Below are 13554 nucleotides of genomic sequence, written 5' to 3' on the forward strand. Positions count from 1 at the left end.
TAATCTTTAGAGTAATGCCCCTTATTAACTTACAATTTTGTGAAAATTGCTTCTTAAGTAGAATGATAAAACTATGGAAGGTATGTAGATGAAACTTGGAAAACCTTTTTCATCATGACAAGGAACACTTTTTAGACAATCAGGGCATAGTTCTTAAAGCTTTATTGTTGGAATTATGCTCCTTTTTAACTATATATAACTTTAAATATTTTACCTTATTATTTATTTGAGAGTGGATAATTTGATAGGATCTTTTGTCTAACATGTCATTGTTGAACTTAAGGGATTTTTGTCTGAGAGGGATTCTTTTTTGTCTGTTTGTCATGTTTGTGTGCCCATCTTTTTAGTCCATAACAGATGCAGCAGTGCAAGTATAATAAAGGTTTCACAACCTGTTTCTAAGGAGCCCTGAGTTAAATTTGACAGGGTCTGCCTTGATATGTGAATATTACTATATTATGCTAATATAGCATTTTCAGGTGACATTTTCTTTGTTTGCTCTTCATAAGAATTGATAAAAAAAAGAATAATATCATCTAATTCTTTGTCTGAGAGAACGTGCTGTCTTAAAGTTGTGTTTGCTTAGAGAATTAAGTGTGTAAATAAATATTTTACTCAAATTTGCGTGACTTATGGCAGAAATTCTTAATAATTTTAAGTTTAAAAATATCTTTAAATATTTCTTTATCTCTTTTTGAACTAGATTACCATTTTAGGCTGACATAAGTCTTTGTAAACAGTGCATTGGTTAAATGAACGAAAGTAATTAAAGTAAAGGAACTGTGATTATACAACAATACCTTTAAAGGGGGGTGAAATTATTGTTTGCTCTAATATACCCCATTTGAAAATTTTTTAAACACTTTCTTTTATATTTTCATTTTTTTCTATATATGTTTATTTGCTGTAGGAAGTTTATTGAAGGGTTGTGTCCATGTTCCGTTACCCTGACGGCTCTCTTAACATTAAACAAGTGCCTTGGTAAGGGATGAAAAGCATGCCTGACACATGAAATCAGACTTTGACGGGGGAAATGTGTTTGATTTGGAATTTTGTGGTAGTTTTCAACTGTGATCTTTGTAATAGATAAAAAAAATGTAAAAATAGAAATAAAGTGTGTAAGAATTTATGGTAACACCATTGTTATACAATATAATATAATGAATCATTTTTATAAAATATTAAAGCATAATAGATGTATCTCGGCTGTTGGATTTATATATGAAAAGTGATTGTATTTGGAATTTATATGAGTTTGAAAATGATTGGACATTTAATGATGAAATAGAGCAAATAAGCAGTGATATTTGAGTTAGATTGGAACATAACATGAAAATCTTATCATCATTGAAAATAACGTGATATGAAATAATATGATTTAAAAAGGAAAAGAAAATTTGAAGATTTCTTGTTCTGATTATCAATTATCTTAGTTTAAGTAAACTTCAAATATTGAAAATTCAGTTAGAGTATTACATGACATATTAGATTTAATGAAATAATAATCTTTATAAATTGGAGGAAAATTATATTTGCAGTGAACTTAAGAAAACAGGCTGTGAAGTGAAAATCATTGAAAAGAAATCCCATGGGACACTGTCAATGTTTGGTTTTTAATTGCAACTTATTTGTTTATGAAAATCTTCCATTTATCTAGGGACAGATTACAAAGTGAAAGTAAATTATTATGATGTGAAAAAATGTAAAGGAAGCCTTGAAATCTACATTATTATGTTAAACAGTAGTTAGTACCGTATAATGATGTGAATTGAATTGAAATATAATTTTATTGAACAAAAGATGAAATATTATGCAGCGGATAGAGAGGCACACAAAATAAATGTTTGGTAATAAAATGTTTATGACTGACAAAAGCATCTAAGAAAGCTTTAAGGCTTAAGTTTGTATGACAATACTAAAAATTGCCAACTCAAAAATACGCTTACTTTACAGTAAGTTTATTCCAATTTCTTAGACAAATTTTTTACAACATTCTGAATATAACACTGGCTTGTTCCTTGTCCAATAATGAAAGGATGAATTTTTTTATGTACATATCAGCAATTTAATCATAATATCTGAGTGACTTTAAATATGACTTGCAGATACAGACTTCATGATAATTGAAAAATTTCATAGTAATTAATTGAGATAAGATCATGTAATTGGATTACATATGGGATTTTTGTATGCTTCACCCATATCTTCGTATTTCATGCAATATAGATGATAACAGATAAGCAAAGTAAAAGGAAACCTTGGAAAAGGCGTCACACACATAAAAAAAAAACAAGGTCAGTAAAGCATTGACTAGGCTCTTGATAAATCCGCCGAAATTGAAGTGAGGATTTGTATTTTCATCTGATGATAAGTGGAATATTAATAAACATTGATTGATGGAAGATAGACTGGTAGACAGTATAACAAAGACGACGGTATCTTAACAACGGCAACAACTCTTCAATGTGAGCCTATGATGTAATGCGTAAATCGGCCTGTCTTCATAATGTCCTTTAAAGCCAAATAAAGTTAAGTGGTTGGTATTTTTCATGATGTCTCAATTATTGGAGAGTGATTTAAGACCACTGTTTTCTTTGAAGTGCTTTTAGAACAAAATTGTTGAAGATTATATAGAAAGTGTACTGTGAATAAAGAAACATTGATATTTAATAATAAAGGAGGCAATAAAAAGCAGGTTGTATTGAAATAAATTATTAAAAATGAGCCAAAGAAGATTATCTGATTTGTGATGCATGCTAAATTGAATCCATGAATTACAAGTTTAACAGTTTAGGACAATATTCTTCTGAAGACGTCAGTCTTAACTTAAGTATTGTAGGATCATAATTTCGCGGTAAGAAAGATATTTTCCACAGAGTTAATTTTGATTTTAAAAAAAGAAATAAAGAGAAAGCTTCAATGGCACAAATTAAGGAGAAAGAAAATGAGCTTCCACAAATTGGTGACTTTTCTTGGGGAAATAAATCAAAAAGGAAGAAGAGAAGACCTCTTGCTTCAACTTCAACTGTTAATGGATTAACATCTGTATCGGTCCCTCAGCGTGCAGAGATCAATGACCCAATATTCCAGTTGAAAGGTCAGAAGATGACCACACAACGTGTTGTAGATGAGCAGCTAGCTAACACAATTGCTATGGTATTGTTGTCTGAATCAACTTTCCACATTTCTTATGGTCCAAATGATGAAGTTCACTTGAAGGAATTGTATACAAGAACTACACAAAGTTATATCAAGGATAAGTCTGAAATAATAAAATATGAAACTGGATTTAGAGTAGATACAGAATATATTTCAGATGAGAATTTTGTAAATTTTCCAGAATTTCAGAGAAGTTTGACATGTACTGGAGCAAGTCTTTCACCATGCCAACATGATTTCAGGGTATCTAATTATTTTAATCCTATTTTTTGCAGCAAAACTTTGACATTAATTCTTATTTTGTTCTTTGCAGAATTTTTTGAATGGAGCTTAACACATGAATAATAGTACAATTTCTATAGTTTTACATTGAAACACAATTTGACTTAATTTAAAGTTTCAGATCTACTAATTTCTTACATGTAGATGTGGAGCATAATTTAGAGGCTGATTTTAATCAGATTGCATTGAAACAATAACAATTTGATTCATGAAAGTTATATGGAACTAGCTAATTTGAAAAGCATTTTAATCACAGAAGGAAATTTATATTGTTTTGCTATAAAAACAAAACTATTTCTTTAATTGATGTTCCCCACAGATTTATAATAATATTATATGGAATATTGAACAGCAGTTATATTATGAGTTTTCTTGATCTACGTAGCTTTAAACTGTTCAATTTTAAATATAATCATACACAACAGTCAGGTCTCCCAGACTTTCCTGATGAATTCTTCATCAAAATAACAGTAAATCTGTATTATGATGGAAGTTTTGAACTATTTTAAATTGTTTTTTTTTCACAATAAACAAGGGTATTAGAGTTGCGCTATTAGAGTAAATGTGAAAAAATACCTAGGGTACATTAGCTATATAGAATTGTAATGAAGTTTTATATGATTTGTATGAATTTGATCGATACTCATGTTGCAATCACAAACACAGGGAAGCGTTTGTTATGTGGAGTCAAAATCTTGTATCTTCCTTTTGAAAATACGCTGATTTATAGTTTTCCCCGTAGTGTTGTGTTAAAATGCTGTATAATTTATAGGCATTTTGTACAGTTCTACTATTTTATTTTTTTCTGTACATCTTTAAGATCCAGCTTATGTCTTTTAAAAGTGTTACATAAAATGAAAATTTATCAGGTAAGAGAAGATTTAAAAACTTAAATCATTTTAGAAATCAGGTATACTGCTTTATCATATAATAACTGCGATGATTATGCCTGTACAATGACATTTGACAAATTAAGGGTACGTCTTTACCCAGCTTGCATAGTTTTATCTCACAGATCTTCGTCTATTGTTATAACTGATAAATGGATCTAGTTTGATCCCGGAGAAATTTGTCACTTAAGCTACCCACTGACTGAATTATTAACATTCTTTGGCAGCTTGGTGATTATGTTTTTGATGCATATGAGAGTGAAAATGATTGTAAAAGAGAAGAGAAGAGATAATGGAAAAAGGGGAGATAATTTACACGGCTATTGTCACATGGCCCACGGAGAACAAAAACGTGAATTGTAAAGGTGACAGTAATGAAAAGAAGACAATATTTTATTCCTGCCTCTCTAAAGTCAATGTGCTGTCAGTTAATTACCGTGAACTTTGCTATCACTCAGTTTTTCCCTTACCGTTCAACTTACTTTCCAACATTTTCCCAAATCTGGCATACTGCATTTTCATCCTGTTGTTCGGTCATTTACATTTTATGTCAGTGAGGCAAATAAATGCATTCAATATTGAAAGCATACCCACTGATAATAAAGCCATTTAGAAATAATTATTGACAACTTTTCTGGAGACAAACTTGAACCTGACTGGAAACTTTTTTTTTTTTTTTTTTTTATGCATATGAGAGTGAAAACAAGTTAAATGTTGATGCTGCACATCAAAGACGCCGCCAAATGATGTGAACAGTCAATCAGCATTGAAAATCGTTCTCTATTACAGTTGAATATCCGAAACAAAAATCAATTTTTTCTCCCATGTTCATGGTATGTGCTGGTTGTTTAATAATTAAGTTGCATATTTTTGTGTAAAGAAAGGAGAACCTAATGCATAAATTCACAAAGTAATGCCATGTCTGAAATTCTGAAATGTTTGTCTGTTGCGACAAAGATTGAAATGTCTGGTCAAAGCAAAATAAATTAGATAACAAGACAAATCGAATTGAAATGATTGGTATACTTAAAATAAATTCAAAACAATATGTGCCGAGAATATGTCCATTTAAATATTTGTATGAATTGCATAATGCTCAAATGATTTTTAGGACAAACTGTTCTGCAGTGATCTCCCCTTACTGGCCGTAGCGTAATAGATTTGGCGTACTTTCGTAATGGTTGATGGAGAACTGCCTCTCTGATAGTGGGCGTGGTTTAGGTTTTGTAACTTTCAATTTAATGATTCGACAAGAGATATTTATCAAAGTTGTCCTGGTTCCCTACCACCCCATCAACGAAGACTAAATGCTAGCATACGGAGCATCATCTTAAATTTGGCGCAATTTAAGGCAGAGCCGAACTTCAACAGAGGCGGAGCAAATGAAGTGAGTGACACTGCCTCAGTCGTGACCTCTCTCAACGGTAAATTTTTAGAATGATCGACTATAGACTGGCTCATTGGCACGTTATTTATTATGTAGATAAAATTAGATAATGATAAAAAGGAATATGATATTCAAACATGACACTATCACTTCAGTTAAACATTTATTCTAATCCTTTAAAGCTCTGTGACATGTTGTACATCAGAAAAGCTATTTTTATTAGAAAATTTGAAAACAGTGTGATTTTGTTAAAACAAAAAAAATTATACAAAATCAAGTCTAAAATTTTCCCGTTTCGTGAAGAACGATATCCAACCCTATTCCTGATGTGTCGTGAATTAGCTGAGAATATTCTATTGGAAAGGGTTTTAGATTCTCCGTTTCAAATATTTGAACTATGATAATTGCTGTTTCATTAGTTGTCATTTTTATTGTTGTGCAACAGCTTAAACATAGCCCATTTCTCAATCACTTGTAAAGATATCTAAAAGAAACTTGGAATACTTATATTCTTATCATAGCTAACATAAATAACTCTTCTTGAAGTTTATCATTGTGATTTCTGGACAGGATGTTTCCAGTGTATTTCCATTGTTTTGAGAACACACTGACTCTAGTATATCAGCACATTTTAAGCTTGACTATTCAAAGTATAGTGGGCTATCCTACTCATCCTGTCATTTGCATAAAAGTTTGGTTAGTTTTATGTGCATCTTCTTTTACAGCATCATATCTTAGCAACCAATAAACTTTGCTTTAACTTAACATACTCATTTAAGACCATAGTAGGTCACTACCCAAGGCCCTTAACTCTAGCATGGATTTTTATAGAATTGTGTCCTTTTTTGAACTTAGAAAAGTCCTGCATCTATACAACATTAATTATCAAAACTACTGAAAGTTTTCACATGAAAGATAATGCATGTTACTGTCACTGTTCAATGCCCATAACTCATGACATAGATTTTGACTGCATTATGGCCCTTTGTGAGGCAAAAACCTTTGGAAAAAAAAAAGGCATTTGAAATACTATGAAAAAGTTGTCCTTTGACCAAATACTTTGTAACTACATCATAAAGTTCTTCATAGACTTAGGAAACTTTACTGTATAGATTAAATTATCAAAATAATTTTCTTTAAAATAATTTTCTAAGTGTCACAGGGTTAGAAAAATATGCAGCCTGACCTGGATTCCAAACCGCGACCCTCAGAATACTGTACTGCGGCTATACTGACTAAGCTATATGGCCGCTTACACATCCTCCCCTAAAGAGTGAAGTTCTGAACCGTGAAATACTCCCCTGCTATATTGAAATTTGTGCTCGAATTTCACAGAATTACAGAGCAATGTGAATTAAACTCTGAGCTATATTTGTTCACGGTCCCATGTTGGGTGCAAAATGTCATAGGGTGAGAAAAATGTGCAGCCTGACCGGGAATCGAACCCGGGACCCTCGGAATTCTGTACCGCGGCTGAGTTATCTAGCTGCTTACACAACTTCTCTCCTAAATAGTGAACAGTTCTGAACCGTGACATAAGTACAGTGTACTTAATTTAGTTATAATATTAAAGCATGTCAAGCTAAATGTTTACATTTCTTTTATTTGATACATTTAAAACACAATACAAGACAAAACAAAACAAACAAAAAACATTTTTATTTTGTACAAGTCATGTCAAAGTATGAAAAGCAATTGTTTTTATCCTGTTATAAATGAAGAATTGAAAATAACAAATTTCAATTTGTTTTTTTCTACACAAGTATTTTTTTTATTAAATTTTCAAGACATAGTTGTCATGTGAAAATAAGACTTATATGGATGTAATATGTAATATAACATTTTTATAGAAAAAGAGTTCATGAAATATTTAAATCACTATCGTAGAATTTAATAAAACCACTGCATCTTCTTTCTCCCTTTGATATGTTGAGATTATCATGTGTTGAGTAGGGGGATTACATCAAGATCATTTATAAGGATATATGGACAATTATTTACAAAGATACACAATAGAAAATGTAGATATAGAATACGAAAAAGCTTGCATTGCATACCCAGATATTCAATCAGATCTTAGCATTGAGACAGGCCTGATTTAATGATAAAATAAACAAAAAGAGCGCCCATACCACTTGGTCGCCAACATAGTTTTTTTGACCAGTTTAAGGAAAAATTAAATAAAAAAACTGAATAAGAAATTGAGCATTGATTAGCTGTCAGTGAAAGTTGTTTAGTGCAAGTTGTTGATATGACAAAAGAGTAATGATTTAACTTTAAACTTGTGTTTTATTATTAAAATACAGACCCTCCGAGAAGTGATTTTTGATGATACAGTTGAGATTATTAAGTTGTGATATAAGTGCTGCATGCGCATGAAAAGATTGTTATCATTTCTTTTATTATATTTATTTTTTTATGGATCTAATCAATTTATTGAAATCTACGTTAAAGATGGTATTAAGGACACAACAATTAAAGTTGGCAGATACTTCAGGGACATTGTATAACAGTGTTGATATGTAAATGTGAAAAGGAAATAAAAAAAATTGATTTGAAATGGCTACTGCTCAGTTATTACAGAAGAAATTAGATGAGAAAAATGAGGTAAACAAATGACTTTGATAAAAAACAATTGAAGATTAAATTGTCATAAAAATGATTGAAACTGTAATAACTATATTTTGTTCATTTTTGCAAATTTATCATTCTAATTGATTTATAATTATCGATGGATATCAAATAAAAGTATTTCAGTGTCTTTTATAAGTTGCAATATTGATGAATATGGGGATTTTTAGCTCCTAGGTATAAATACTATGTGTGAGATTTTTAATAAAATTATTTATTTTCTGTAACTATTTGGCAGCTATAGTAAGATGAATGGATGACTAATATTTAGCAATTCCTTGATGCACAAGACTTGTATGGCAGTTATTTAATATTGAATTGAGTTTGAATTGTATGGTTAAAAGCAAACAATTAATAAACAGTGGTCAGACTTATTTAAATATGCTGTTTTCATTAGTGAATCGAATGAAAAATATATATGTCTAGGGAATGTTATAAAGGTGAATATCACATCAGCTTGCAGGTCCATAGACTTGGATATAATATTTACTTATCATCCTACAATAATTCTATGTCAGTTTTTCTGTGACAATATTTTCAGCTTCATCCAAGACCTTACATGAGTTTTGTAGGCAATGTTCCAGTATTAGAGAAACATGGCAAGTTGCCAAGGGAGGTAATGTAACATTTTTAATGGTTCAAAGATTTTGTGGTTTTAATGGTAAATTTCTGCTGTTTTGGTTCCCTCCACTAAAATCCTTAAAAATGTAAGGGCCAAGCTCTTAGTATAGTCATTTATAATACTGTCATTTATTTAACAATAACTCTGCAGTTTTGTTGATTTTTTTTACGTTCTTTTTACTAATTATCTGTACCTTTGATCATGTGAATATTGTAAAATGGTTCATTCATTTAACATTTATGAAGAACAAACTGTTTCATGGGCCATAATATATTTATGTCAAGTTTCTTAAGCACAATGTGATTAACAATTTTTAATCTTTTTGTAAAAGTTTATTTTCAGAATTCATTCAAACATACCTATAATTGGACCATTTTAACTCGATTTTTTCAAAGAAAAATACAGCTATTGCTACTGTCATTTGTTGCCATTGTGTCCGAAAACTTTAACATTGGCCATAATTTTAAATTCCATTGTGGATTGTCTTCATATTTAGATAGAAAAACCCTTTTGACAAGCCCTTTAAGTAGACTAAACTGAAATTGACTCATAAATGACCTTTAACTTCAAGGTCAAATGTTTGATTTTACTTAATTTTTGCCAAAATTGGCTTTTGCTTTGTCAGTTCGGACAACCACTTCAAGTAGATCAAATTGTCATTGACCTTAAGGTTAAACTATTGAATTTTGCTTGAATTTTTGCTATAATTGTCTATTACATGTACTTATAATTGGAAAGTCTTCATGCTTGAGCACAACTACCTGAAGGACAGTGTTTGTTAGTTATTAAACTTAGTTTGACTTTCGCCAAGAAAATTTTGGACTTGTGAGAGGCTTAAAATGACCCCAGGTCAATCATAAGGTAACGTGTAACCAACGCTGAAAAGCCTTTGACTCTATCTCAATCCCTTGAGAAGTTGCAGCACTTTGAAATAAATTTTGATGGAAAAAATCGAGGCAAAATAGTGATTTTTGGCAATTTTGAGATGTCCCCTCGTTGCCATGGTAACAGGAAATTTAAGACTGAGCATGTCGTTACAAAGGCAATGGTCCAGTCAACATTTGTGCCAAGTTTGATTAGTATTGAAGCATTTTTCATAGTTTCATAGCAGTTTGAACTTGTAAGAGGAGGCTTTTCAGTGAAAATGGCCATTTTTCACAATATGCTCATGGGGGAAAGGGTTAAGGACAAAGGACAATAATTCTTTGGAAAAGACATTTAAGATGTAATTGAACTTGATCTTGACCTTAATTTGATCTTGACCCTAAAGGTCAAATAAGTAAATTTTGCTACAATTTGCCATATCTTTGTTATTAACTTATGGATTTGATTTATACTTGTACAGAAGAACACTTATTTTAATAAAACAGAATGCTGTTAAGTTAAATTCAAATATAACATTGACCTATAAATGATCTTGACCATCAAGGTCAAATATTGAATTTAGCTTAGAGTATTGTAACTTAATTATTTATTAACAGATTAGATTTATACTTGTACAAAAGAATCCTTGTGACAAAACATGTATGTTGAATATTTCAAATGTAACCTTGACCTTTATTTGACCTCCTCCATAAAGGTCAAATTATTAAAATTTGCTTAGATTGTCATAAGTTTTTTTTTGTTTGTTACACATTTGATTTATACTTGAACAATAAAATACATATGACAAAATAGACCTTTTTAATTATTATGATATGACCTGGACCTTTACTTGACCTTGACTGTCAAGGTAAAATTATTAAATTTGCTAAACTATCATAGCATTGTTATTTATTTACCTGAAGTAGTAATGATTAATGCAAATGTGGCCTTTATTTTTCAATGACATTGAGCGTCAATGTCAAATATGAAATTCGAGTTAGATTTTGTACAAGAAAATAATGTTTTCTACAATAGTCTTTGCTAAAATGTTCTTCCTCAAATGTTGTGTTTGACCTTAGAAATAGTAATATAAGTAGACCATTTTTATTAGCAAACACAAAAAATGCAATTTCAACGCAGTTATACTCTTCAGCAACTTTGATTTACTGCTATTGTCTTTGTCATAACTTCAAAACAATTACAGCCATTGCCTCAGTACTTTTATTGCTTATTATTAGTTGCCATTGATAGATAACTCTATAACTGAATAATTTACCTTTCCTAACTTAGAAAATTTGCTTTTCAAACTTAACTATTGAAATTCCTCAAAAATGCAATAGTTTCAAATTTTAAAACGGAACATGTCCGGTGCCATTAAACTCAGCAGGTAAACATAAAATGTTAATAAACTTTCATATTTTCATTACAAAAGCTTTGATTATGAGAAAATATTATTGAACAGAAAAATTGATGTGATTGTTTACTCAAATACAAATTGAACATCGAAAACAATATAAAGAAAGTATATAAATCTTAGAAAATAATCACAGTAGGTGGTAACATAAGTTTAGATCAGTGACAATTTATTGCAATATGTTCACTTTAAGTGATTTTACTATCACAGGGAGAAAAGATATAAACCAAAATCTTCAAATAAAGCACAATAATCTAAGTACTTATCTATTGTAGTTTTAAATACAGCTTGTTCAGATTGCAAAATAATGGCCATGTATGAAAGTGTGATATTTTATAGCATGTGCACAAGTTTTCAATAAACATATCAATCATGTAGATATAAACAATGAGATTTTTCTATGGCGAATTAACAAATATCTGAAATAATGTATGTGTGTTAACCTTAAATAATAAAAGTTTATATTGGTGTTATGATCTTAACTTATTGTAGTAATAATTTCTATACACTTACAAATATTTTCAGTTCAAAATTATTGTATTGGACAGCCCACCAATTTAAGTACACAATAAAAGACAATTATTGAATTGTTCTCACATCAAAAATGGCTTACATACTCTTTAACAAAGGAACAATGATCATACATTAAAATAATTGTGAGTTTTTGATGAGAATAACAAAAAGTTTTGTTATAGGTTATTCTGATCCTTAGCTAAGATCAAAGCTAATATTATCTTAATATTAATTTACTGTGAGGTAAATAATGAAATCATTGTAAATTCTTCCCTACCATACATCATTTAAAAAAAATGTGTTTGTTTTGTTTTTCTGGTTTTAGCTCTTGATATATATGTTATTCTGATAGAGACAAAAGTATTGATTGCATAAACTGTTGTTAACTGTTTCAAACTTTTGATTTTGTTCTCTATTTTGCTTAACTAAGCCCTTACGATAACATAGGTAGTTTATTGTACTGTATAATTACTATTCTTTATTAATTTTGCTAACTAACTCTTATTTTTGGGGTAACCCTTAAGCCTGTGTCTCAAGATTGTTATATCTAGGTCACTAGTACTGCCCTGTCTCTCTGTGTGGTTTGACTAAGGTCTATAATAATTGTCTTTGACTCTAGATTTTAACAATATGTGAGGCAATAATCGGTGCAAGTCCAATGATTGATAGATCACAAACATTCACATGCGCTCTTTTGTTAACAAGCATGTTATGGTGAATTTTTTATTGTATCCGCTAATCTGATAATTAGAATTAGACAGGTCAGGGATCTATGCATTTTATGAATTTTGAAGGTGAAAGTATATGGAATACAAATTGATTTTTTCTAACATGATTTTATTTTCAACACTGATCATAGATTGCTGGTGGAGGCTGGGAGTCTGAGGGTGTACAGACTTGTGAGCGGTTTGAGATGCACATGGGGCAACGCACCAGTGTATCACAACCGCAAGACAAGTCCAGACTACGGGTACGACTGATGTAACCATGGTAGTGACTTATCTTACCAGTTAACCACTTACATTTAGTCTTACAAATACATGTACTGGCTAATGCTACCATCTTGGAGACACTGGCCAGCTGGCACATGTGATATGTGCTAAATTTTTTAACTGTTTACTGCTTTCAGGCTTAACTGATACAAATTCAAATAAAAGAGAAGTGTTACTAACTATACATAAAGTTATTTTACAAAAGTGGTTAACTGGTATAATGTTTATTAACATTTTTTTTCACAGTTAAATTTGTTTTGGTGCTTTTTTCACTGTTAGTTGTATTGGCTACCTTTTATATACAAAGACAGATCATGTTTTCATGAAATAACATTTTCTCCTAAAAGATAATTTTAACACAAAATTTTGTTGACTTTATTGTTTAATTAAATGTTTAATTAAGAACTTGGATTTTGGAAAACATGATCTGTTTAGGTAGTGTTAATTCAAAATAAGATTGTGTGTGTTATCCATATTGTTCACAAATTATTAATATTGTCTGTTATATCAGACATTCAAGAAAGAGGTTTACTTTGGCTAATTTACTTTCCTTTATTAGTTGTTTTTTAACAATACAAAATTGTAAATGTTTGATGATTTGATAAGTTAATTCAAATGTCATAATGATTGCAATTTTACTAAAAGGAAACAATTTATTTTTCCTATAGAGTATTTTTCTATAGAAAATTGGCAAATCAAACCTCTTTCTTCAAATGGTCAACCAGTTATTAACTTAGATACCTTGTTCAGAGCTCCAGATGTATGAAACTGAGAATGAGGGACTCCATGGAAGTTTTTTT

At 30.3% G+C, this 13554-nt stretch overlaps 1 protein-coding gene across 10 annotated transcripts in view; it reads left to right on the forward strand.

Moving 5' to 3' along the window:
• The first annotated feature begins 2220 nt into the window (after positions 1 to 2220).
• Positions 2221 to 13554, forward strand: part of LOC132759803 (golgin subfamily A member 6-like protein 22) — a 44736-nt gene continuing 33402 nt past the window's right edge. For 2 of the 10 annotated variants that reach the window (XM_060751650.1, XM_060751653.1), the window contains exon 1: positions 2221 to 3156. In XM_060751650.1, the coding sequence (XP_060607633.1) occupies positions 2920 to 3156 (237 nt within the window). In that variant the 5' untranslated portion in view covers positions 2221 to 2919. Of the gene's footprint in view, positions 3157 to 7928; positions 8326 to 8890; positions 8966 to 12621; positions 12733 to 13554 lie in introns of those variants that run through there. The other 8 variants (XM_060751656.1, XM_060751657.1, XM_060751651.1 and 5 more) reach the window with 7 other exon arrangements.

This window comes from Ruditapes philippinarum, unplaced genomic scaffold, assembly GCF_026571515.1.
Source record: "Ruditapes philippinarum isolate M1 unplaced genomic scaffold, ASM2657151v2 ctg2955_1_1_1_1, whole genome shotgun sequence".
NCBI lineage: Eukaryota > Metazoa > Mollusca > Bivalvia > Venerida > Veneridae > Ruditapes > Ruditapes philippinarum.